The 21901-nt window shown below is 48.8% G+C and overlaps 9 protein-coding genes across 9 annotated transcripts; 7 read left to right on the plus strand and 2 right to left on the minus strand.

Moving 5' to 3' along the window:
- Positions 1-262: 262 nt before the first annotated feature.
- Positions 263-1443, plus strand: N7525_009922 (FAD-dependent oxidoreductase; the record flags this gene model as incomplete). Its single annotated transcript, XM_002563980.1, has 3 exons — positions 263-637; positions 700-1097; positions 1158-1443. The coding sequence occupies 3 exons, from the start codon at positions 263-265 to the stop codon at positions 1441-1443; spliced, it is 1059 nt and encodes a 352-aa protein (XP_002564026.1).
- A 1472-nt stretch (positions 1444-2915) lies between these two features.
- Positions 2916-5059, plus strand: fos-1 (sensor histidine kinase/response regulator Fos-1/TcsA; the record flags this gene model as incomplete). Its single annotated transcript, XM_061214901.1, has 2 exons — positions 2916-3067; positions 3220-5059. 2 exons carry the CDS (start codon positions 2916-2918, stop codon positions 5057-5059), a joined length of 1992 nt encoding a protein of 663 aa, XP_061069332.1.
- A 1725-nt stretch (positions 5060-6784) lies between these two features.
- Positions 6785-8928, plus strand: N7525_009924 (S53 family peptidase; the record flags this gene model as incomplete). The annotated part of the gene is made up of 5 exons (XM_061214902.1): positions 6785-6990; positions 7047-7310; positions 7363-7577; positions 7631-7751; positions 7812-8928. 5 exons carry the CDS (start codon positions 6785-6787, stop codon positions 8926-8928), a joined length of 1923 nt encoding a protein of 640 aa, XP_061069333.1.
- A 698-nt stretch (positions 8929-9626) lies between these two features.
- On the plus strand, positions 9627-11237 carry akr1 (putative aldehyde reductase (AKR1); the record flags this gene model as incomplete). The annotated part of the gene is made up of 11 exons (XM_002563984.1): positions 9627-9673; positions 9733-9820; positions 9891-9904; positions 9981-10065; positions 10130-10149; positions 10205-10277; positions 10329-10458; positions 10513-10577; positions 10633-10761; positions 10821-10936; positions 10994-11237. 11 exons carry the CDS (start codon positions 9627-9629, stop codon positions 11235-11237), a joined length of 1011 nt encoding a protein of 336 aa, XP_002564030.1.
- A 534-nt stretch (positions 11238-11771) lies between these two features.
- Positions 11772-12862, minus strand: N7525_009926 (uncharacterized protein; the record flags this gene model as incomplete). Its single annotated transcript, XM_061214903.1, has 3 exons — positions 11772-12309; positions 12369-12741; positions 12796-12862. The coding sequence occupies 3 exons, from the start codon at positions 12860-12862 to the stop codon at positions 11772-11774; spliced, it is 978 nt and encodes a 325-aa protein (XP_061069334.1).
- Positions 12863-13748: 886 nt separating this feature from the next.
- Positions 13749-15649, plus strand: N7525_009927 (Zn(II)2Cys6 transcription factor; the record flags this gene model as incomplete). Its single annotated transcript, XM_002563986.2, has 6 exons — positions 13749-13980; positions 14030-14370; positions 14420-15113; positions 15173-15282; positions 15339-15438; positions 15492-15649. 6 exons carry the CDS (start codon positions 13749-13751, stop codon positions 15647-15649), a joined length of 1635 nt encoding a protein of 544 aa, XP_002564032.2.
- Positions 15650-16023: 374 nt separating this feature from the next.
- N7525_009928 (Amidase) lies at positions 16024-16627 on the plus strand (the record flags this gene model as incomplete). The annotated part of the gene is made up of 4 exons (XM_061214904.1): positions 16024-16112; positions 16151-16316; positions 16365-16449; positions 16512-16627. 4 exons carry the CDS (start codon positions 16024-16026, stop codon positions 16625-16627), a joined length of 456 nt encoding a protein of 151 aa, XP_061069335.1.
- A 467-nt stretch (positions 16628-17094) lies between these two features.
- N7525_009929 (rhamnogalacturonan acetylesterase) lies at positions 17095-17892 on the plus strand (the record flags this gene model as incomplete). Its single annotated transcript, XM_002563987.2, has 1 exon — positions 17095-17892. One exon carries the CDS (start codon positions 17095-17097, stop codon positions 17890-17892), a length of 798 nt encoding a protein of 265 aa, XP_002564033.1.
- A 194-nt stretch (positions 17893-18086) lies between these two features.
- N7525_009930 (uncharacterized protein) lies at positions 18087-21093 on the minus strand (the record flags this gene model as incomplete). Its single annotated transcript, XM_061214905.1, has 8 exons — positions 18087-18600; positions 18665-19222; positions 19289-19717; positions 19773-19899; positions 20021-20288; positions 20338-20640; positions 20690-20814; positions 20868-21093. The coding sequence occupies 8 exons, from the start codon at positions 21091-21093 to the stop codon at positions 18087-18089; spliced, it is 2550 nt and encodes an 849-aa protein (XP_061069336.1).
- Positions 21094-21901: the final 808 nt, after the last annotated feature.

The raw sequence follows: 21901 nt of genomic DNA on the forward strand, positions 1-21901 counted from the left end.
CACTTTATTATTGCCGGAGTAAGATATAGCTTCGGATTTGTGTTATAACTATTAGATTAATGGGAATTAATTGATTGGAATCGAAATTAATCTTTAGATTTCCAGTTAAAATGTCATGTTGAAGGCTTAAAAGCTCCAACCATTGTTGATCCCCCCCTTTTCCCTTGTCTTTGGGCAATTTGAAGATATATAAATTTACGATCTACTCTTAAGCCATCCCTCACTTCCGTGAAGGACCTCGGGAAACACTGATACTCTTATAATGGGTGAATGTGAATCTAATACCAATGAGGTGCCCTTTTCTCAAAGGCCCATTGTCATCCTCGGTGCAGGAATCATTGGTTGTGCGACTGCTCGGCAATTGCTGCTGAATGGATTCCCCGTGATATTGGTGGCTGAATATCTACCGGGAGACCAAAATATCTACTATGCATCGGCTTGGGCAGGAGCAGCGTGGCATGCTGCTGGGGGTATCACTCCTGATCAACGGTACCTTCAAGCTGTCACACATCGTGTGCTACTCAAGATGGCCCAGGATGGCCCCGAAGCAGGGGTGAGCATTGTCAACGTACGAGAATACCTCGAACAAAAGCCTGCCGCTGACTCGGCGATATGGGGTAAGACGGTCGTCTCCAAGGTACTTTGGACTCCATGTGATCCGCGCTTGATTGAAACTAAAATTCTTCGTGCTGGGTTTAGTTCCGTGAGATGAGTCCTGGTGAATACCCTCCCAATTTCAACTGTGCCTGGGCCTATGAAACGCTTGTCACAGATCCCACGAGGCATATGCCTTATCTTAGGAACCTGGTTGAATCTCTTGGGGGTCGCTTTATCCGCCAACGTGTCGAGTCTCTCCAGGAGCTGTATGACACGTTCCCCGAATCACGGGTCTTCATCAATGCAAGCGGTTGGGGTAGTAAAACCCTGACGGATGTGCAAGATGATAACTGTTTTCCGGAGCGAGGGCAGAATGTGTTTCTGGCCACTGATCAATGCAACACACTCCACTTCCGAAATGGCAAAGAATATACCTATGTGATTCCTCGGCCTCTATCCAAGGGAGTGGTTCTTGGTGGGGTGAGGCAACAGGACAATCTGTATGAAAATCCCCAAAATATCTCCAAACCCGGGGTAACTCTTAAAGCTAACCTCTCCAGGTCACCTGAGGTCGATATGGATATTGCGAGGGATGAGATTGCGCGCGCGCATCAGTTAGCTCCTGAAATTGTTCCGGAACACCCAGCTGCTGATAAGGTGAGTTACATTATCGGGATCCGACCATCTCGAAAAGGAGGTTTCCGTCTCGACTTGGAGCGAAAGGGTCATCGGGTGGTGTTGTCGGCCTATGGGTTTGGTGGTGGTGGCTATTCGTTTTCGTATGGGATTGCCGATGCCGTGGTCAGGATGGTGGAGAGGGTCGAGCGCGAAAATGTGATTTTGTAGATTGTGTACTACAGTTGGGATTAAAACTTTCATGAATACAATATGTATACCTACATATAGTGAAACAGAGCATTACACATACGTAGACATTGAGGTTATAGGAAGAGAGCATGAAGTAGTTAACGAGACCGTGGCCGTTTTCGGCAACTTCCCCGGTCGGGTTTAGCGCTTCTGTCTCAATGCGGTTTGGTGTCTACCAGATTAGGTATAGCCTAATACGCTATACCATGAGGGGAACTGCCGTCTCCGCCTTCACGTCCGAAAATAAGACAGGAGGTTCCTCGAATCGGAGCTAGGACAGCGATCACCTACTGGATTCTCGCCATGGCGACACATGTTCTGGCTAAGCGACTGTATGAGATTCAGGAAGAAGCTAGGGAGGCCAACGAGAAAGCCCTGGAGGAGCTTGCCACTGATGGCATCCAGTACATGGTCAACACAACCAAGCAAAGGTTATAAGAATGGTGGCGATGCCCTGCATCAGGATAAGCATCTCTCGTGCCTAAAGCGCGTTGCACGCGTTGAGGAGCCCTTGGACAAGCAGTGGATTCTCTCTGTATTATTGGGGGGATGTATTCGTACATTCCGAGTGTTTCTCTTTGGTTACAGTTCTGGTTATCACCACACTCGTTCATCTAGCTAGCTCTACTTTCACTAAAAATGTTGCCTATTGACTGCCTACATGTATTCTATGGAGTAATATTACTACTAGCAGTAGCATTTCTGACAGTTTCAAGGAATGGTTAATATACAATGAAATTCCTGGATGCCCTCAACATTCAGAGATATAGTTATGTATACCCGGCAGGTAGTATATGGGAGTAATATATGAGGTGAATTGGTCTATAGGCTGGGTAAACATTACGGAGTTTAAATATGGATCGCTGTGCAACTTCGGAATGTATATAAATATCTGACTATTTTTGGCTCGGAGATGGGTTGATAGCGGAATGAGACTGAATGTATAGATGATATAGATGTAATGGAATATGAATTTTATTCAATGCTCGCTGTTGCTGTACGCTATTGGCTATTGTCACAGATTACAATCAAGTCCATCAGCGCTTCTGTGACTTTATCCCACCATGGTGATGGAGCGATCTCGATGACATCTCCAGTTTTTGAAGGAAAATGTGTTATCAATGACAAGTTACTGTAATAGTTAATAGTTAATAGTACGGAGTACTCCGTACTAGGTAATAGTCCAATGGTCTAGGTCTACTACAGAATCAGTTAATATAGTAATATATCCTGTTTCCTCCATATCCACCTCGGCTCTTTCTCCCGTCCACTCAACTTCCTCTCTGACTCGCTCTCTATGTTCCAACTCTCTCACGTTCAACCGGATTCATCTTTATTATTCTCTCTATTCTTTATTCTTTATTCTTTATTCCTACTTCCTACTTCCTACACTATCTCATTCTGAAGATCTTCTTGAATGACATCCTCACTCCTCCCAGGCTGTTCTCAATATGCCTGTGGATCAAATGCTCCACCTGAGAATTGACTGCCCTATGAACAATGTCGCTATGGCGATCACTCCCCCGGCCGAGAATGATTTGGATCTTGAGGACAAAATTGAGCCTGTTACCGGATCTTTGAGTCGCATCTATCGATTTACACCGTGAGAACCCCCTTTGAAGCCTTTGAGGCCTTGAACCCTTGAACCCGTCGGATATGAAGAATTATTCCATCGTTAACCCCTTCGCAGTAAACCCACTCTAGTATTAGACGGCACCCTACGAGTCGTCGAAGTCTCCAATAGTCATGTGGAAGTCTTCCAGCGCTCACGAGACCAACTGTTGGCAGCGAACGTCCACGATCTTCCCCCTCCATCCTCCCCGCCCCCGATGTCGCATCTCTGAGTGGCGCCCTCGGTACTGCCATATCAACCCGCGAAGTGCAGGTCATCAAGCGTGTTCATGTGGCCAAATTCGACGCCTTATTTTCACTCAGCGTGACCCCCATCTTTGAAGACGACTCCCTGATCTACGTACTGCTGGAAGCCCAGCGGACCAAACACCAACGGGACAGGTCGGACTGCATCAACGAACAAACCTATCTCAACGAAACCTACAAAATCCTGGTCAACACCGTGAGGGATTATGCCATCTTCATGCTGGATACGCGCGGCCATATTACGACTTGGAATTCCGGAGCCGCGATTTTGAAGGGGTACACATCATCTGAGATCATCGGGCAGCATTTCTCCATCTTTTACGGTCGCGATGACCGCGAAGCGAAAAAGCCCGCCCGCGAGCTCGAAGTCTGTTTACAGGAAGGGAAAGTCGAGGATGAGGGCTGGCGTTACCGCAAGGATGGCACCCGGTTTTGGGCCAATGTCATGATCACCGCCATCTATCAGAATAGCAGCCATGTGGGGTTCGTCAAAGTCACCCGCGACATGACCGAACGCCGCGCGACACAGGCCCGTTTGATCGACGCGTTTGAAGAATCTGCCAAGTCGAAGTCGGACTTCTTGGCCAACATGTCCCACGAGTTGCGTACCCCGATGAACGGAATGCTCTTGGCCTTGACAATGCTACTGCGGACCGAGTTGACCGATGAACAGCGGGAATTCGGGTGCATCCTGGAAGACTCGACCTCTATCTTGCTGCAGGTCATTAACGACGTGCTGGATTATTCTAAGCTATCGTCGGGAAGCTTCCCCTTGAATGTGGACGTTGTCAACATCCCCAACGTGATTTCTGCCGTGGTTCGGAATTGTCAGTCGGCGCTGAAGCCTGGCGTCCAAATTATGGGCGGTGTTAGCGAAGGCTTTCCTCCAAGCCTCAAAGGCGACCCGCTGCGATTCCGCCAAGTTCTGCAAAATATGGTCACCAACGCAGTTAAATTTACCGAGAGCGGTCATGTTCGGGTTCATGCCACTTATGCCATTGACGAAAAGGACCCTGATATGTTTGTGATTTCCACGCAGGTAGTGGACACTGGTATCGGCGTACCTGAAGATGCCACGAACACCCTCTTCACCCCCTTCACGCGATTCGCGGACACCGCTGCAAAAAAATACCAGGGTACTGGCCTTGGTCTCTCGATATGTAAGAGCCTCGCTGAATTGATGGATGGAACGGTTGGGTTCCATGCCAACCCCGATGGACCCGGTAGTGTGTTCTGGATGACAGCTAGGATGGCTCGCCTTACCTCAGTGTCTCCAGCGAAGCAGAAGTTGCAACCGGATACACCCGGAGCATTGGATAGTTCGGCATCGCTCGAGAAGATCGCCCCGCAAAAGCACATCCTCCTAGTTGAAGACAACAAGGTCAACCAACTTATAATGTTGAAACTTCTGAGCAGCCTGGGTTTCAAGCGTGTCGATGCTGCCTGGGATGGAGCAGAAGCCGTGCGTATGGTCAAGCAGAAGCCTCTTTCCTATAATCTGATCCTGATGGACATCAGCATGCCGGTCATGGACGGATTGACCGCCACAGAGCATATTCGACGGATGAAAGTCGATGTGCCTATCCTTGCATTGACGGGCAATGCCCTCAAGGGAGATGCAGAGGCATATCTAGCCAAGGGAATGGACGATTATATCGCCAAGCCCTTGCATCGGCAGCAGCTGGTGGATTTATTATGGAAATGGTGCGGACGCTGAGTGGTTGCTCATTCCAAAAGTGAAGGGTATCGCATCGCCAGTTTGAGGCCGCTTTCGATGCGAACCAGGCATGGTAGTTGAAATAGACCCGTGTCAACGTCATGGGAGAGAATTGCGGTCGCACCGTCAGGTTGAGAATTTCCAACCGGCCCCCTCCTCCCTATCGATGCGGCAGAAGTGCCACCATTTTCACCTGGACCTCTCGGACAACAGTCCACCGAACGGACTTTTGAAGCGATGTCCCCACAATGCTTTGAGTTCTGGGAGTCCTGGGACTACTTCCACATTGAGGACTCAGGTTCTCCGCTAATCATCTGCACCCGAATATAGACGGCAATGCCATCTGCCGAGTCGATACAGTTTCCTGCACAGACATGCCCCAATAGCTATCATCTTTTGCTCGCATGACTTATGCCTGGAGAAGGCACATGGAATTATGTTTCTGCCACCGACGTTGCAACCATGCATCATTGGATGGCTTTCTGTATCAACTCTAATACCACTCAAGAGATCATCCCCCATACGCGGAGTTTAGGCAGCCGGTGAATGACAGCTGCGATGCAAGACTCGATGCAGGAACGGCCTCTTCGTAGCTTGGCGTTGGAATAGCAACCAATTCTTCTAATTGTAAATTAGTACAAAGGTATGCCGAGTGCACGAAACTGGGCTTTCACCATTTTACCACATAGGCAAGTATCCCCAATAATCCCGTCTGAATTTCAAGGAAAGATGTTGCTTTAACATGAACAGTTCGGCTTTAAGATCGGGCTCTCAAACAATTCAATTCCATTTTACCTCCCCACAACATAACTATCAGCATGTACTACTCCTTACTCCGTATAGCTTCTCCAACACCCGAAATGAGGGGATTTAGGGGGAGCCAAGATCGTCGACCTCATTTCGGCATCTAAGGAGAAACCTTTCAATTATGATACGACAGAGACATTTGAAGAAATAATATCCCCACACTTCCACCGGACAAGCCCCGACGTCCAGTGGCTCAAGCTTTCGGAGTAATGAAGTGCTAGTTGCATTTTCATCGCCTAGTTGCGAGTCAATCCCTCAGGGGTAGTGTTCTCCCGAGGTACAACACTGATGATCTTTTATTTTCACATGAGGTCATGGCTGTTATTATGTCGGACTGTAATTGCTGAGATTCTCTACGGATTATCGAAAGGGACCCTGCTCTGCGACTGGAGACAAATGTACGTGTTTCCAAATGTCTCGAACATCGTCCACTCCATGGGTTGTAGCGAGCGCCATTTTCGAAAAGTCGCCGAAGAACGCAACCCCATCAGGGAAGAGATATACTCTCCGTGTCAATGATCTTCATATGGACCTCGTGTGACCTGCCTTAACCTTCCGAAAGGCGTCAATGTGGTCTTGATCTTGTTAGATGAATGGCCCTGGGGAACTTCACCCCGACGTTCAATCCTTAGGGATATACTTACGGGCTAAGGCAAAGTTAATGATAGGCAGGATAAGCTCTATCCTTACCCCGTTTGATTTCCCGGGGTCTTAGCATCATTGATCGACTGGCTGTCTTTCCTCCTAGGCGATCTGAGTCCAAATTAATGGTGCTTGACCCCGAAAGACCCATCCAGGCCCACCTTGGAAGACAGGAGAAGCTATAAAGGATGTCTTGTCTGCCGCGGGTCTTTTCTGACTTGATCCGCAAGTTGAAGGAGGAAGCTGAATCGGTGAATTCCTGCTAGGACTATTACCATGAAATCATTCATTATGCTTTGTGTTCTGGCGGCCAGCGCAATGGCAGTGCCAACGGCTCATGATTATCAATTGCACGAGCGCCGTGATTTCATCCCCAAATCCTGGGTCGAAGGAAAGGAGCTCGACGGAAATGTGTCACTACCTGTGCGAATCGGGTTGACCCAGTCTAACCTAGACTATGGCCATGAGCTGCTTATGGACTTGTATGAACTTGCGCAATGGACCTCCCACTGTCTGAAACCAATATTGATCTGTTTAGGTCCAACCCCCACTCCAGCCGCTATGGACAATATCTGTCCGTCAATGAAGTGCACGACCTGTTTGCTCCAACAGAAAAGAGTGTGAATGATGTGCGTTATTGGTTGGAGTCGGCTGGTATTGCAAAAGAACGTATCACGCAATCAGCCAACAAGCAATGGATCCAGTTTGATGCCGATGCCGAGGAGCTCGAGCATTTGCTGCACACAAAGTACTATCTGTACTCACATGCTGAAACGGGCCGATCGCATGTGGCCTGTCGCGAGTATGGCTTTCATTTGGATTGGATCTACAGTCTCGCTGACCACAGACCACAGATATCATGTCCCGAGCTCCGTGCGTGCGCACGTTGACTATATCACTCCAGGAATTTCTCTGCGGGAGGTGACTAGTGTTAGGAGATCGACTAAGCAGAAACGTTTTATGGACGGGGTCCCCCCTATCCTTGAGCCGATCCTTCTACCCATTGAGGAGCTGCTCAGCCAGTCTCCGTCCCTTTGCTCCCAAGCCATTACACCCCAATGCATCCAACGTAAGTGATCTGGGTACAATGCCCACACACTGAATATTCTGACAAGCCTACAGAGATGTATAACATCAGTGAGGGCCACTCTGCCACAGAAGGAAATGAATTGGGAATCTTCGAAGGCATCGGGGACGTCTACGCGCAGGAAGATCTAGATTTGTTCTTCTCGAAACTGTACTCGTATGTTGCCTTTGTCATGTGCTGTCGGGCTAATTGCATTTTGAATTGACTTTCCTGCAGGAAAATCCCGCAGGGTACACACCCCATTCTCAAGTCGGTTGATGGTGGCGAGGCTCCTACAGACACCTCAAGAGCTGGGCCTGAATCTGATCTGGACTTCCAAATCTCCTACCCGATTATCTGGCCACAGAATTCTATTCTTTTCCAGAGCGATGATATGCATTATGAGAATCATTATACCTTCCGTGGCTTCCTCAACACGTTCTTGGATGCCATTGACGGCTCGTACTGCAGTACCATCTCGCCTTTGGACCCTCCTTACCCCGATCCGGCAGATGGAGGCTACAAGGGCTCCTTGCAATGTGGCGTGTATGACCCACCCAAGGTCATCTCGATTTCATATGGCTCCGCCGAGGCCGATCTCCCCATTTCCTACCAGCGGCGACAATGTGCCGAATTTATGAAGCTGGGTACAATGGGAGTTTCAGTGCTGGTCGCTTCGGGTGATTCTGGAGTGTCTGGACGTGGAGGCGACCCGACCCCTAGCAACTGCCTTGGTACAAATGGCAGAGTCTTTGCTCCGGACTTCCCGGCCACCTGTCCGTACCTTACTGCGGTGGGAGGCACTGAAATCCCCACAGGTTCCTCGCCAGAAGACCATCAGGAGCAAGCTGTCACTAGATTCCCGTCAGGCGGCGGTTTCAGCAACATTTACAAGGCGCCTGAATATCAGGCTCAGGCTGTTGCTGATTACTTTGACAAGGCCCAGCCCTCATACCCATACTATGAGAGCGTGGACAACAGCAGCTTCGGGGAGAATAGCGGTATCTACAACCGGATCGGACGTGCCTATCCAGATGTTGCTGCCGTGGGTGATAAGGTCGTCATCTATAACCGGGGAATGGCCGTGTCGATTGGTGGGACATCGGCCTCCGCACCTGTATTCGCCGCAATCCTCACCCGAATCAACGAGGAGCGACTGGCCGCTGGCAAGTCCACTGTCGGGTTTGTCAACCCTGTATTGTACGCACACCCTGAGGCATTCTTTGACGTGGTCACGGGCAGCAACCCGGGTTGCAACACTGATGGCTTCTCTGCGGCGAAAGGTTGGGATCCAGTGACGGGATTGGGTACGCCCAATTATCCTGAACTTTTGAGAGTTTTCATGGGCGAGTAGAGTAATTTAATATAGGGCAAATGCCACATTGGACACATCTAAGAAGGGGGGTATTTGATGTTGATGGAAGTTCTGTTAGAAAGCAAAAGTACCCAAGTACGGTGATATAATACATATAACGACACAGGACTACGATATTGTACCATTTCTTGGCACTCGGAGCGATCGTACCGAAGCCGAGAGGAGAGGACCTTGGAGGGATTGCCCAATGTGTCTGATAGCTTAACGAAAGATGCCAAAGAAAAAGAAATACCGAGAGATCCAGTAAAATATGAAATATTTCATGAGAAATCAATTGGAAAGACTTGAATACATACATATGTATATATCACATGACATCATAATTTACCCCGCGGGGTTATCTCCTTATATCTTATATAGGGAGGAGGTATAGTAATATAGTACGGAGTGCTCCTTGATAGTACTATATGGTATATAATAGATAACAAATACATATCTAGACTACTATATATTACTTGAAATAATAGAATAACTTATGTACTCAATTGCAATAAATCGAAATGACTTCGTTACTCCCCATCTTCCCCCCCCAAGTTAATCCTCGGTGGAGTCTACTCCGAGAGGGGCGTGGGATGGACATGACCAAAAGCCCCGCCGGAGAACTGAACAGTTAAAGGTTGGGGAAATCTCCACGTCTTTCTCTTTTTCTCTTCCAATTATCCTTCAATCTCTTAAAAATGTCTCTCGGAAAGAAAGTCACTCTCAACACCGGCCACCAGATCCCGTGCGTATATTCCTCAAATATTGAGACTTTTGAGACTCCATCACTGACCCCACGTCCAGCCAGCTGGGCTTTGGTACCTGGCAGTCTGCCCCTGGCCAGGTCGGCGAGGCTGTCTATGAGGCCCTGAAGGCTGGTTACCGCCACCTGGTATGTACATCTCCATCTGTCATTCATTTGTCATTCATTTAAACCATTCGCTAACCTTCACCCTCCTCAGGATTTGGCAACTATGTATGCAACCACCAATGTTTTCATCATGAGACACCTCCCCCTTTACGATTGTGCCATGCTTACCACCTGTCCACAGCTACCAGAACCAGCGCGAGGTCGCTGAGGGCATCAAGCGTGCTTATAAGGATGTCCCCGGTCTGAAGCGCGAGGATCTCTTTATTGTAAGCTTATCCATGCCAACTTGAGATATCACCCTATTTCAGCAACTGACATGTCATTCTACAGACCTCCAAGTTGTGGAACAGGTACGCTATCTCGAATCACATTTTTGCACTACCAGGTTATTAACCCTGCATGTAGCCAGCACCGCCCCGAGGTTGTCGAGGCCTCCTTGGATGCTTGCCTTGCTGAGCTCGAGTTGGATTATCTTGACGTATGATTATTCCATTCAATGGAACTGTGAGCTATTGCTGACATGACCAAGCTTTACCTTGTTCACTGGCCCGTTGCCTTCCAGAAGGGCGATTCATACTTCCCGCTTGTTGCCAACAGCCCCGTCGAGGGTGGTGACGTGATCATTGACGATGGCGTCTCCATCGTGGACACCTGGAAGGGTAAGTGGCTCTTTTGTACAAATAGGAGATCCAGACGCAGCTGATCCCTCTTAGCCATGACCCAGCTCCCCAAGAACAAGGCTCGCTCCGTCGGTGTCTCCAACCACAAGATTGAGCATGTTCGTATCCTTCCTATCCCAGAACTTGCCATACATCAGCTAATACGCCCCGCAGCTCGAGGCTCTCATTAAAGGCACCGGTGTCGTCCCTGCCGCCAACCAGATTGAGCGCCACCCCGTGCTCCAGAGCAACGACCTGATTGAGTACTGCCAACAGAAGGGAATTCACGTTACTGCTTACTCCGTACGTATCTATTCTTTTGTCTCGACGGTGCAGAAGCCCAATGCTGACTGAAGTTCTAGGCATTTGGTAACAACATGCTCGGCATTCCTCTGCTCATCACCCGCCCCGAGGTCAAGGAAGTTGCCGAGTCTGTTGCCAAGCGCACTGGCCAGGAAGTCAGCCCCGCACACGTCATGTAAGATTATACACCCCTTTCTGTGGTATTGTCCCTCGAAAGCTAACATGCCTCAAGTCTCGCCTGGTCTCAGGTCGGTGGACACAGTGTCATCCCCAAGTCGGTCACGCCTTCGCGCATTCGCGACAACTTCAAGGAGATCGAACTCACTCCCGAGGAGGTCGAGAAGGTCAGCGCTCTGGGCCAGAACCGGCAGCGATACAACACACCTTACACTGCCAACAAGCCTCGTTGGGACATTGATATCTTCGGCGAGCCCGAGGAGAAGCCCGCTGGTCACAAGGTCATCCTGAGTGTTTAATTTCGCTGATCGCCCCAGGTGCCTCCTGGTTGAATGAGACATAGATATCCGTGTTCTATAGAGTGCCAACAGGCTTGTACCAGTGCCGATATATCTAGATAACTTGCTCACTAATCAACCGATCACCGTATAAATGCCTTGGCCTATGCTTGCTGAGTCCCTGGTTCGTGAGGCGCTACCCATGCGTTGATAGTCCGTGAGTTCTAAAACCAGCGCTCTCTGTAGACTGAGTTCCCGGCAGAGTGGTCCCGAAGTGGACTGGCGGTGGTGACATACGAATCACAGCGAAGATCCCAGACTACGCAAGCCCGTGCAGATACTACTTCGTAGGCCAGATTCCCTTGGCCTAAAAAGTTGCCTTCTTTGAAATCCAGAAAGGGCAGGAATCATATCAAAGCATGTCGCATTCAACAAAGGGTCCAAGGGTATATGTATAATTGCAAAAGGCTGCCTGTAATGTGGCTTCTGCCATCTCACGACTGTTCCATTCATTGCCAGGATCATATCTGCTCGTCATCGGTCATGAAAATCGCTTTATGCTGCGTGTATTGGTCGTTGATGAGAGCCGGAGACTGGTCCTGCGTCTAACTCGTGGTATTCCTGGACTGGAGTTAATCCATTTGCGGCCTCGTATACCGAGCGACCATCCAATAATATCGCCGATCCCACGGGCTTTCGGGGCAAGAGAGTCGGCGGCTCTTCCGGACGTGGTGCTTCTTCTTGAGGTGAGATACTGCCCTGAGAAATGGGGACCTTTTCATAATGTGCCACGACGGTTGATGGGGTTGATGAAGGTGGGATGGTTGATTGAGTCCCTCCACCTTTTTGTCTCTGGCGCCGTCGTCGAAGCACGAACCATAAGACCAGCACAATCAGAAGGACCACCACGATTACACCCACTGCAATCCCGCCCTTGGCTCCTGGACTCAGGCCGGACGAGCCACTGGAGCAGGTGTAGCCGTTTCTGAAAACTCTGTCGGATTTCAGACCGTCTAATGTACTGCATGACATGGAACTGCTGCCCACGATTGTTGTCTGACCTTTGACTTGGTCAAGAGAAGGTAGCGACAAGCTGGAATATTCATCAGCATCTTAGAAGGTGGGTGTTAATGTCCGTACCAATGAACATACCTGTAGAATGATCCCGTCAATTCCAGCTGTCCGTCAACTTGTTCCAAGTCCTGGAACCCCAGCGTTTTCAGTTTCGGATTTCCCGTGATGATTATGCTCGAAGAGACTTGTGATAACCCGCCCATGGTGATGGTTGTGAGTGAATCGAGGTTACTCAGTGTGATACCGCCCTGCACACTGTCCAAATCAGGGGTAAAAAGACCCGTGAGCCCTGAGGCACCCTCGGCAATTAATGCGCCCTGGATTTCCTCGACATTATTGATGGTGATCGTTCCGCTGACGGAAGGGGATATCGTAATGCTTCCGGAGACTGTGTCGCAGCTTCTCAGCTGGTTCGCATCGTTTTGGCTCGAGATGGTCACACTGCTTGAACCTATAGGGAATGAGCTACAGAGCTGGCAAGACAAGCAAGCAGTATATTACTTACAGGCAGCAGAGTCAGCGACCGCTCTTTGCCATGCGCTGGCAATCACCAGAAGGTAGATTACTATCATCCCTACGGGTAAGGTTTGCGGAGATCCAGTTACTTATTCGACGCGACAAACCCTGAATAATGTTTGCGCGAAGGCACTGGATATTCGCAGTTTTAAGGCAATAATACGGAGGGAGGCGGAGTCGAAAATTTCCGGCCTTGGCCTCGGCCAATTGTACTTTTGTATGTCAATTGAGCATCAGGATTGCGGATCATCGCGGTGTGTTTATGGTGTTGATTGGCCAAGTTTAGATGTTTTGTTTAGCGATGCATACCCTGAACCCACAGGCCAATGGCGGATCGATCGTTCTGCCTGTGCAATTTCCATTCAAAGGCACGGACCGGGGGACAAGGTGCGCGAGTGCAGTCTGACAAATCATTCTGTACCTCCAGGGCTGCCTGAATGGATCGCCGTAAAATCTCGGCGCCGAAGCCGTGTTGCTATTTTTGTATGGACCCTGTCGTAATTCAATCCCTGTTCTGCTATTATTCCGTACGAGTACGGAGTACTCCGTACTCCCGAGTATTGAATGGAGTACGGAGTAGGCAACAGAATTTAATATTTGGCGGCCCTTGGCGGCCTGGTTCAAAAATCCCCACATGAAGTGACATCACTCAAACGGAAGAATCAAAGAACGACCTCGGGCGTTCGATAGGGTCGATATAGAGTGATATTGGAATATCAAAACCACTGAAAGACGCTTGGAATCCTTGTAACATCCATGTTATGCCCGCGGTCCTTCCAAGGTTCCTACCGGGGCCAACCATGGATGTCGAAAACTTTCTTGGGACCTGGAGTTTCCCCAAAAAGCTGACTCAGCACATGCGGGGAACCCTGCCCCCGGCATCATGTTCGGAGATTCTACATGTATGAACCTCGATAACAGCCACCTTGAGCTGATATCTCTATGAGAGTAGGCAAGGGTTGTGGAAGGTGTCGTCATCGACATATCCGATGTGTCATTCCCACCGGGGCATCAACTTGCACTCCATGTTTGCGACTCGGTCGGGCGTGTCATCTTGATCCCCGTTTCCAGTTCAAGCCTGTCCATCACGTTTACCAAAAGAATAATGGTGCCACTGCCAGATTTGAATTAGATTGGGATAAAGAACAAGTTTGGGTGGACGTGTCACAGCCTGGTAGGAACCAAGAACTTTATTGCTTTGGTGATGTACTGATCTCGTCTAGTGACATTCGTCCTTGAGGCGAATGATGAATCGGCTGGAGACGAACATAGTGCTTTAGAACAATACAGCAGTCTAGCGCCAGAGTCGGTTGGAGACGAGCATAGTGCTTTACAACCCTACACTCCAGCACCAGAGCAGGTATCACATGGTAGCAGTGGATGGGCTCGAGGTCTTCACTCAGAGGACACATATCAGGCTCAATCCCGCAGCCCAATTTATGAGAATCGATCACATCAGGACTCTACAAAGAGTCCACTCAGCCTTTTGTCAGACAATGGATCTACACTGTCACTAAGAGAGGCATCACTGATGCGCTACTTTATACAGAAATTAGCACCCTGGGTAAGCTATCGGCGAGTCTGGTCTTAGGGTTAGATGTCTGACATTTTAGGCCGACGTCTGTGACATACATTCACATTTCAGCACCGAAGTCCCGAGACGAGCATTGGAGAATAACATGGTACTGCAAGCCATCCTGGCTCTGTCTGCGCGACATGATGCAATCTTGGCCAACGATAGTGACTGGGAGGCGTCAGCTTATCATGGTCAATGTTTGCAATTATTAATTGCGGCATTAGATCAAGCCGAGACCAGTTGTGACGAGAACATGCTCATTGCGGTCGTGATTCTTCGTATATATGAGGAGCTGGAAACAAACACTGACCAGCAGTTTCACCTACTTGGGTCCAACCGCTTGGTGAATCTTATGGCCCGCTCTGCCTCCGCTGGCGGGGTGGCTGAGGCAGTGAGCTGGCAGTTCTTGCGACAAGCTATCTATGCATCGGTAGTACAGTATCAACCTTTACAACTCGACATGCAGAATTATGAACGCTCGTCAATGTTTCACCGCCACGACGACGGTGCCTGCGCTAATCGAATTATCTATCATTGCGCCCGCATCCTGCAAGTATGCTGCGACGCGCCCGGAAATATTGTGGAAGAGGAGACCTGGCGCCACATATCAGATAGCGTGAACGAGTGGAATCAAACCAAGTCCACAACCTGGCAACCTATCCGGTACCAAGCATCGAGTGTGGCTGCTGGTCGCCCTTTCCCTGAGGTGTGGATGATTTCCCCGCCTGCAGGTATGTCTTTAGTCCCAGTTTTGACGACACATCGTGAAAGTTACTGACCGCAACCAAAGTTATCGGAATGCAGTATTATCACTCGGCCTGTATTTTCCTTACCTTGTCCGAAACTCCATCGCACAATATGAGCGATTATGAAAGGGCCCGCTCAAGGCGTGTGAAGGAGGTAAGCCGAATCACAGCTCTGAGTGACTATTTTTTGCAAGCTGATCCAAATCCTAGAAAACGATTGCCGACCATCTTGTCATGGTTATCGGATTGTCACTGTCCAATGAAAGCGTAGAGAATGCCTATTTTATGGCATGCCATTTATTACATCGCTGTTCGTGTGCCCTCCATATTCCTCGACACTCTTGCCTGCTGACCTATCATTAGTTGGCTACTGTCTTCGGAACGTAGTCGAGCACGAAGGATCACTGAAGTTCTTGGCACGAGTAGAAAATATGCTGGGGTGGCGCACTTCATGGATAATGCGGGAGCTGGAGCATCAATGGGCCGAGTTGGCTGCGTTTGACGCGAGGGACAAGATATAATAGGTGTATATGAGCCCAAGAAATCAACCACTCAGAGTTGAAAACGATTTAATTTGGAACAAGAGATCAAGGCTTGCGCAGGGCCTTTGGCAACATCAGTTAGAGACCTGGAGCTGTTCATGAAGCTTGTGACCAATGTGGACTCATGGCAATTTGACTCTTCGGCTTTGTTTTCTCCATGGCGCACAGTTCCCCCCAAGACCACCCTGCGGCTCGAGCTCATCCAGGAGGATACGAATTTCCCTCTGCATCCACCAGCCCTCCGAACTCTTACAAGTGCAACTGAAAAGTTTCAAGCGGCTGGGGATGAGGTTGCTCCTCTACATATCCCGTTCATTTGAGATGCCTGTACTTTGGCATTTCGCATGTTCTCGATGGATCCAGCTCGCACTCCATTCAAGCACATCGCTGCCAGTGGGGAGCCAGTCATCCCTGCTTTGGAATCGACATCTCTGCACCATAGGTACATGCCATACGGGTACCCCCCTTAACGCTTGAAAGGTTATACGACCTCAACGAGGAGCGTAATTGGATCAAGGAAGCTCTCCGAACTATCATTACGGGGGCCGAAGTGGATGCCATTATCGTGCCCGGCTATCAAGGTACCGCTCAACCTCATGACTTGTTTGGCTTTGTGCCCTACACTGTCCTTCGGAATTTGATGGATGTAAGTTCATATATTCTCAACCTACGGCGCTATACTAATACTCCAAAGTACCCGAGCTGTATTATTCCACATGGCAAGGCGAACAAGGCCGCCGACCAAGCGTTCATTCGGAGTGTAGATTACAAACCTCCCTGTAAGTGTCGCATTTTACATCGATTATGATTGATGGATTTACTGCTGACTCTTGAATTTGAGATGTGGCTGATGACATCGAGGGAGCTCCGTGTTCCGTGCAGCTCGTTGGCCGAAACATGCGCGACGAGGAACTGATGAAAGTGGCGGAGCTTGTGTCCAAGACACTCGAGTTTTGAGCCATCTTGGCACTGGTAGAATGGACTAAGAAAGAAGGATACTTGAATTGAAGAATTGTACACTCATTATGCGGAGTTCTCATGTATACCAAATCTTACCCAAACCCAAAGGCGCACAGGTAGATGGGAAATGAAAAGCAGATCTGACAGTGTACGGGATATCATATTGTGTCCAGAAGAGGAAGAAAGCCAACGGAGAATTTCTCTTAGACCGCATTACGACCGCATTCTCTTGGCCACAGTACCTTCGGGATATTTGGCCGCGAGACTTTGGAATGTCGTCACTTTCATCCATAAAAACCCCGCAAATCATTTTCTTGCATCCAAGGGATTTCCACCAACGGGAGAAATGGATATATTCACCCGCATTTTGACCTGGGGAAGTGTTATAAGTGTAAAATATGTCATATGTCCTTTGTGGATAATGACTCTGATGCCCATGACTGACAGGGATTGCATCCACCGCAATGAATATGATCTTGAAAGCAACCGGAGTGGCCCTCCTCAGTATCATACCTTACGTTCAGGCATATCCTGTCAGTGCCTTGAAACACTCGCATAAGACTCCATTCTTTGTCCTAGCGGGTGATAGCACCACAGCAACTCAATCTTCAAACGGAGGAGGGTGGGGAGACGGATTTCTCAACACAACCCTTTTTAAAGGAGCATCTGGTCGCAATTTCGGTCATAACGGTGCAACCACTGTTAGCTTCCGAGATGGAGGTGGTTGGGATGAGGTTTTAACGACTGTGAGACAAGTTCGACACGACTATCATCCATTCGTGACAATCCAATTTGGCCACAACGACCAAAAGCCAGCTGCGAACATTTCATTGTCACAATACACCAGAAATCTTGAAAGATTTGTGTCTGAGGCTTCTGATGCTGGGGCCACACCCATTCTCGTTACCCCTCTGTCTCGGCGCAATTACGATGACTCAACAGGGACACCGAGTATCGTCATGAGTCTCGCCAACGAGACAATGGCTACCATAGCTGCCGCCCATCATTCCCCTGCTGCCTATATTGACCTGAATGAAGCGAGCACCCGGTACCTCAATGCGATCGGACCAGCAAATGCTTTCACATACAACCTCAATCCATCTGACAATACCCATTTGAACGTGCCAGGAAGTGTTCTCTTTGGAGGAATTGTGGCCGAACTGATTAGCCAGAAATTTCACGATTTGGAAAAGTCTGGATATCTGCATGTGAATCGTAAACTCAAGAAGAATGTTGATCGTGGGATCTATTACTGGCCTTAACTCTTATGACTACTTATGGCCACTGATTTCCCAAGAATACAAGATATTATTTCAGTACCCAAAGATGCTGTTGCTGTTCTATGCTTGTAATCAGGTCGGTTGGACTAGCCTAATCCACGGCCCAGCAAATCTGATCAAATTAATCTCGCCAGCTTCTTTATATCCCTGTCAAACTACATATCAATGCTTGATGGCTACTTATCCTCATGAGCATGCTTTTGAAGGAACAAAGCTTTCACCGAAGGATAGGTGCGCACTTCGAGATCCTCCGATAAAGCCGTAGTTCCCTCTTTGTTCCAAAGATCGTACTGGATTGACTGTGGTGTCGTGCCCTGAGCACGTTTAGCAAACCAAATCGCATGGACCCAGTCAATAGAAACTTCAAAGCCTTCTCCTTGGTCGTGAATCAAAATTGTCGCTCCATCTTCACTGTAAAATCGACGGGCAATGTCGATCCGTTCCTCCTCACCCCACGATCCACCGAGCTTAGAGTTGAAAATGATTTGACCCTGCGCTCGGCGAATAGATATATGGAAGATGATATCGTTCTTCCCATCCATGATGGAAATCTGGGTCATGTCGACGCCGTCATCGGGCTTAACGGGATCCACGCTCGACGACTCGATGAGAATGACACTATCTGCTTTGAGAGTCTGCTGGAATTGAAGACTGCCATGAAGTGGGAGATTTGCTCTTGGTCGTCTCGGGCTGAGTCCAGTTAGCGGTCATATTCCCATCTGTATCCCCTTTCCTATAGGATTGGGAAACTTACAGAGCAGGTGGTGGGTCGATCTTTGGCTGCTTCAGCTCCGGATCCAGCGCTCCATCAGCACCACCAGTAATGGTAGGCTCTTTCTTGAAGTTTTCAAAGGCTGGTGGAGTAGCGGGGTTGGTGAAATGCTTGGTGTCGTTGCTGCTACCAATGATTTCCAGCTCCAGCTTCTCCACCTCATAGCGAGGTAACTCTTTCTCGTTCTGCAAAAGGTTAGCGGCAATAAAGGTTGAGAGTTGGCTACATGTACTTGCCTTGGATACCCGCCAGTATGCACGCTTTTGTATATACGCCAAAACCTCGTCGCGAGTCAATGACTTCAGTTTGCGTCCACCCCTGATAAGCTTGTAAAGAACCGGGGTAATCGGGATGTAAGCGGTTGACTTGACGCGGGATTTCTGTCCTTCAGTGCAGTTCCCACAGACCGAGGAACCATCCAACTCGGGCTTTTGACTAAAGTTATACACCTCCGCGATCAAGTCTGTCAGTGGGGTTTGTATGCCGTCCTCTTGGGCGAGATACAACTTGACCCAGAAAGGTCGCCCTCCCAATGCATATCTATGTCATGCAAGATGATTAGATATCAATTCTTTTTACCGCAGGTGTTTCTCAAGGGCAACATACTTCAAGAACCGAACACTGAAGGCGAAGTCGGGAATTTTGAGCCCACCGTCAATTGCCTCAACGCCCTCTGGGGTTGGAGCCTTAGGGTCCAACGCCAAATCACGCGACACACCATATAATCCGTTGATGATGGTGGTGATGTTCTCCTTGAACAGAACTTGGTCGAGTGTTCCGTCCTGCTGGTGGTACTTAGTCTCCCATCTTGGCAACTCTGGATAAGAATATCCCAGGTTGGGGGTAAACCTGACCCCTTCAGGAGTCCAATAATTTCCTTCAGCGTCACGTCTGAATGGCTGAAGAGGCGTGTTCTCATTCACAATGTGCTCTTTGCCAAATGAATCACGAATGGTAGCATTGTCGGCAGGAATGTTATCCATCCACTTGTCCGGGTTGAGAGCTTGCCAGATAGCGAAAAGACGGTCGATGTTGCTGCAAGTAATTGTAATTAGTTGCATTCCTAGCTGGCCCAAGAAGGTATACTTACCAGTGGTGCAAGAAGAACAGCGGATCAAAAGAGGCAACAGGTACGTTTCCCATGTGTCCTGCAGCACCTGTCCAGCCATGATTTTGAAATAGCGTTGTTAGTGTTTGACGCAGTTGAGAATAGCATACTGTAGATGTAGACAATTAAATTCCCCTGTGGTGATACTTGGGTACTTACATATTGTTGTGAATCTACAATTTCCGGTCAGTCCTTGTTCAGTTGTGCTGCGTGATCTCAAATACATATACTCACATATTCAATGTTCAAGTCTTCATCCACATTTTGATCTTTCGAGGTTGGATTTGTGCTTGCAAAGGTAGTGTAGTCCATGGGCACAGTAAGCAGTCGGTACACCATTTCAGCTGCAGGACCATGATTCTTGTCATTGTATCCTTCGTGGGCGTTGAAAGCATCTGCCACTTTGCGGTTATTGACTACACCGTGCCGCCAGCCCTCGCTAGTTGGTCTCTGGTCCTCTTCATCCGGCCAACGACTAGTTCCGATTGCATTGCCAAACTGATTGAGTCAGCTTCGTTCGTCTTCACATTGCCTAGGTCTTACGTACGTTCTTATACTCCTCCTGTTCGGCGTCATTTTCCCAAGTGTTTTCAGTACCGACACCCTCACTTCGCATCGGCTTGTCTGTAGGCATGCGAAATTGAAACAGTGGGTTATTGATTCGAACTGATCCGCCCTGGGGACTAGGGACAGTGATGGTAGGATATTTGGCCAAGTCAGGGACACGGCCATTCCGGGCCCAGTCCCAGAATGGAAGGCGCCAGGACTCGGCTTGTTGACGCCATGAAGCTTGATGGGCTTCCGGGAATTGAGGGATAACCTCCTTGACCATGATGTCATACAATACTTGCTAGAATAAAGTCAGTACCCAGTTTGTCTCGGACAAGAGGCTTTCCTACCTCGAAAAGAAGCACATATGGTCGGTGCCAAATGGGAAAGATCACATGAGAATGGAAGCAGTAGCCATTTTTCATGGGCTCTGGACTAGGATCATCCCATCGCACAAAGGGTTGTCCATGAATACCTGGTCAAATGCATGTTAATGCTGTAAACCGAAGCTCATGACATGGGACCTACCAGCCACTTGAAAATAAGAGAGTCTTTCTTTGGGGTCCAGCTTCTGGAAATTGTCCAGGGCTAGGATAAAAAGATCCACTTGCTTCTTGTTCGACTTCTTGCTGCTCCATTCGTCGATATCCTGTCGGACAAAGACCTTGCGGTTGATGCCATCATCAGGATTGGAATCAGTGGCCGGAAACCGCGCTTGGATCTGGTAGTACTCGTACGCAGATGATTCAGACATCTTGTCCGCTCCCGAAATAATCGAAATTGTTGAAGCAATACTTCGTTTTGAAGATTTTTTGCTTAGTCGCCCGAAGAGGTGCATTCGAAGTTGTCAGGGAAGGACGATTTACTTGGGGCCATCCGATTGAATTAACTGTCTTATATTAATTTCTTTTACACCTGGTGAGAGTTGGAGAGCAGTCATAGACTGCATGGAAAAAGCAATTATTGATCAACATTGAACGGCATTTTGGGCACATTGGCACATATGCTGGCTTGTCACATTCTAATGCAAGCCTCGCAGCAGAGAGCTGTCAGCTCAGTAGCAACACCGTTTACGACCCGTTGCAGCGCAAGGAAATTATTGGCGACCAGATAATACAGGTATTCGTCCATAGCCAAAATTCACTGATGCAGTCAGCTTCGCAATTGCTCATGATTGCCACTTAGAGTTATAGGCAGCTGTAACCTCGACCGGAGCGTGGGAGGACTTGATCGGGCTCGGAGGTCCCCAATCGACTGTTGTACGGCATTCCCTTTTTCTGATTTGGCCTGCATGCTGGCTTGGAAATTGGCACGAGCTGCTAGGTAGGTTCTTTGAGTTGTTCCAACTCTTTCAGCTAGCCACAGGTAGTGTGATCCAACACCTTAGCTGCGCCAGCTGCTGGCTGTCGAAATACTGGCGATTGGGTATGCACAATAAATCTTACTGCGCCATTGCTTGCTTCAGTCATCAGCTAGTCACAGGTACCGCAGCTACACCAACACCTCATTGTAGAACTAATGATGACCTTAGTTAGGCTCGGCCAATTTTGCTGCATTATTCC

This window comes from Penicillium rubens (genome assembly GCF_028828025.1).
Source record: "Penicillium rubens strain IBT 27055 chromosome Unknown utg000003l_segment0_segment0, whole genome shotgun sequence".
Lineage (NCBI taxonomy): Eukaryota > Fungi > Ascomycota > Eurotiomycetes > Eurotiales > Aspergillaceae > Penicillium > Penicillium rubens.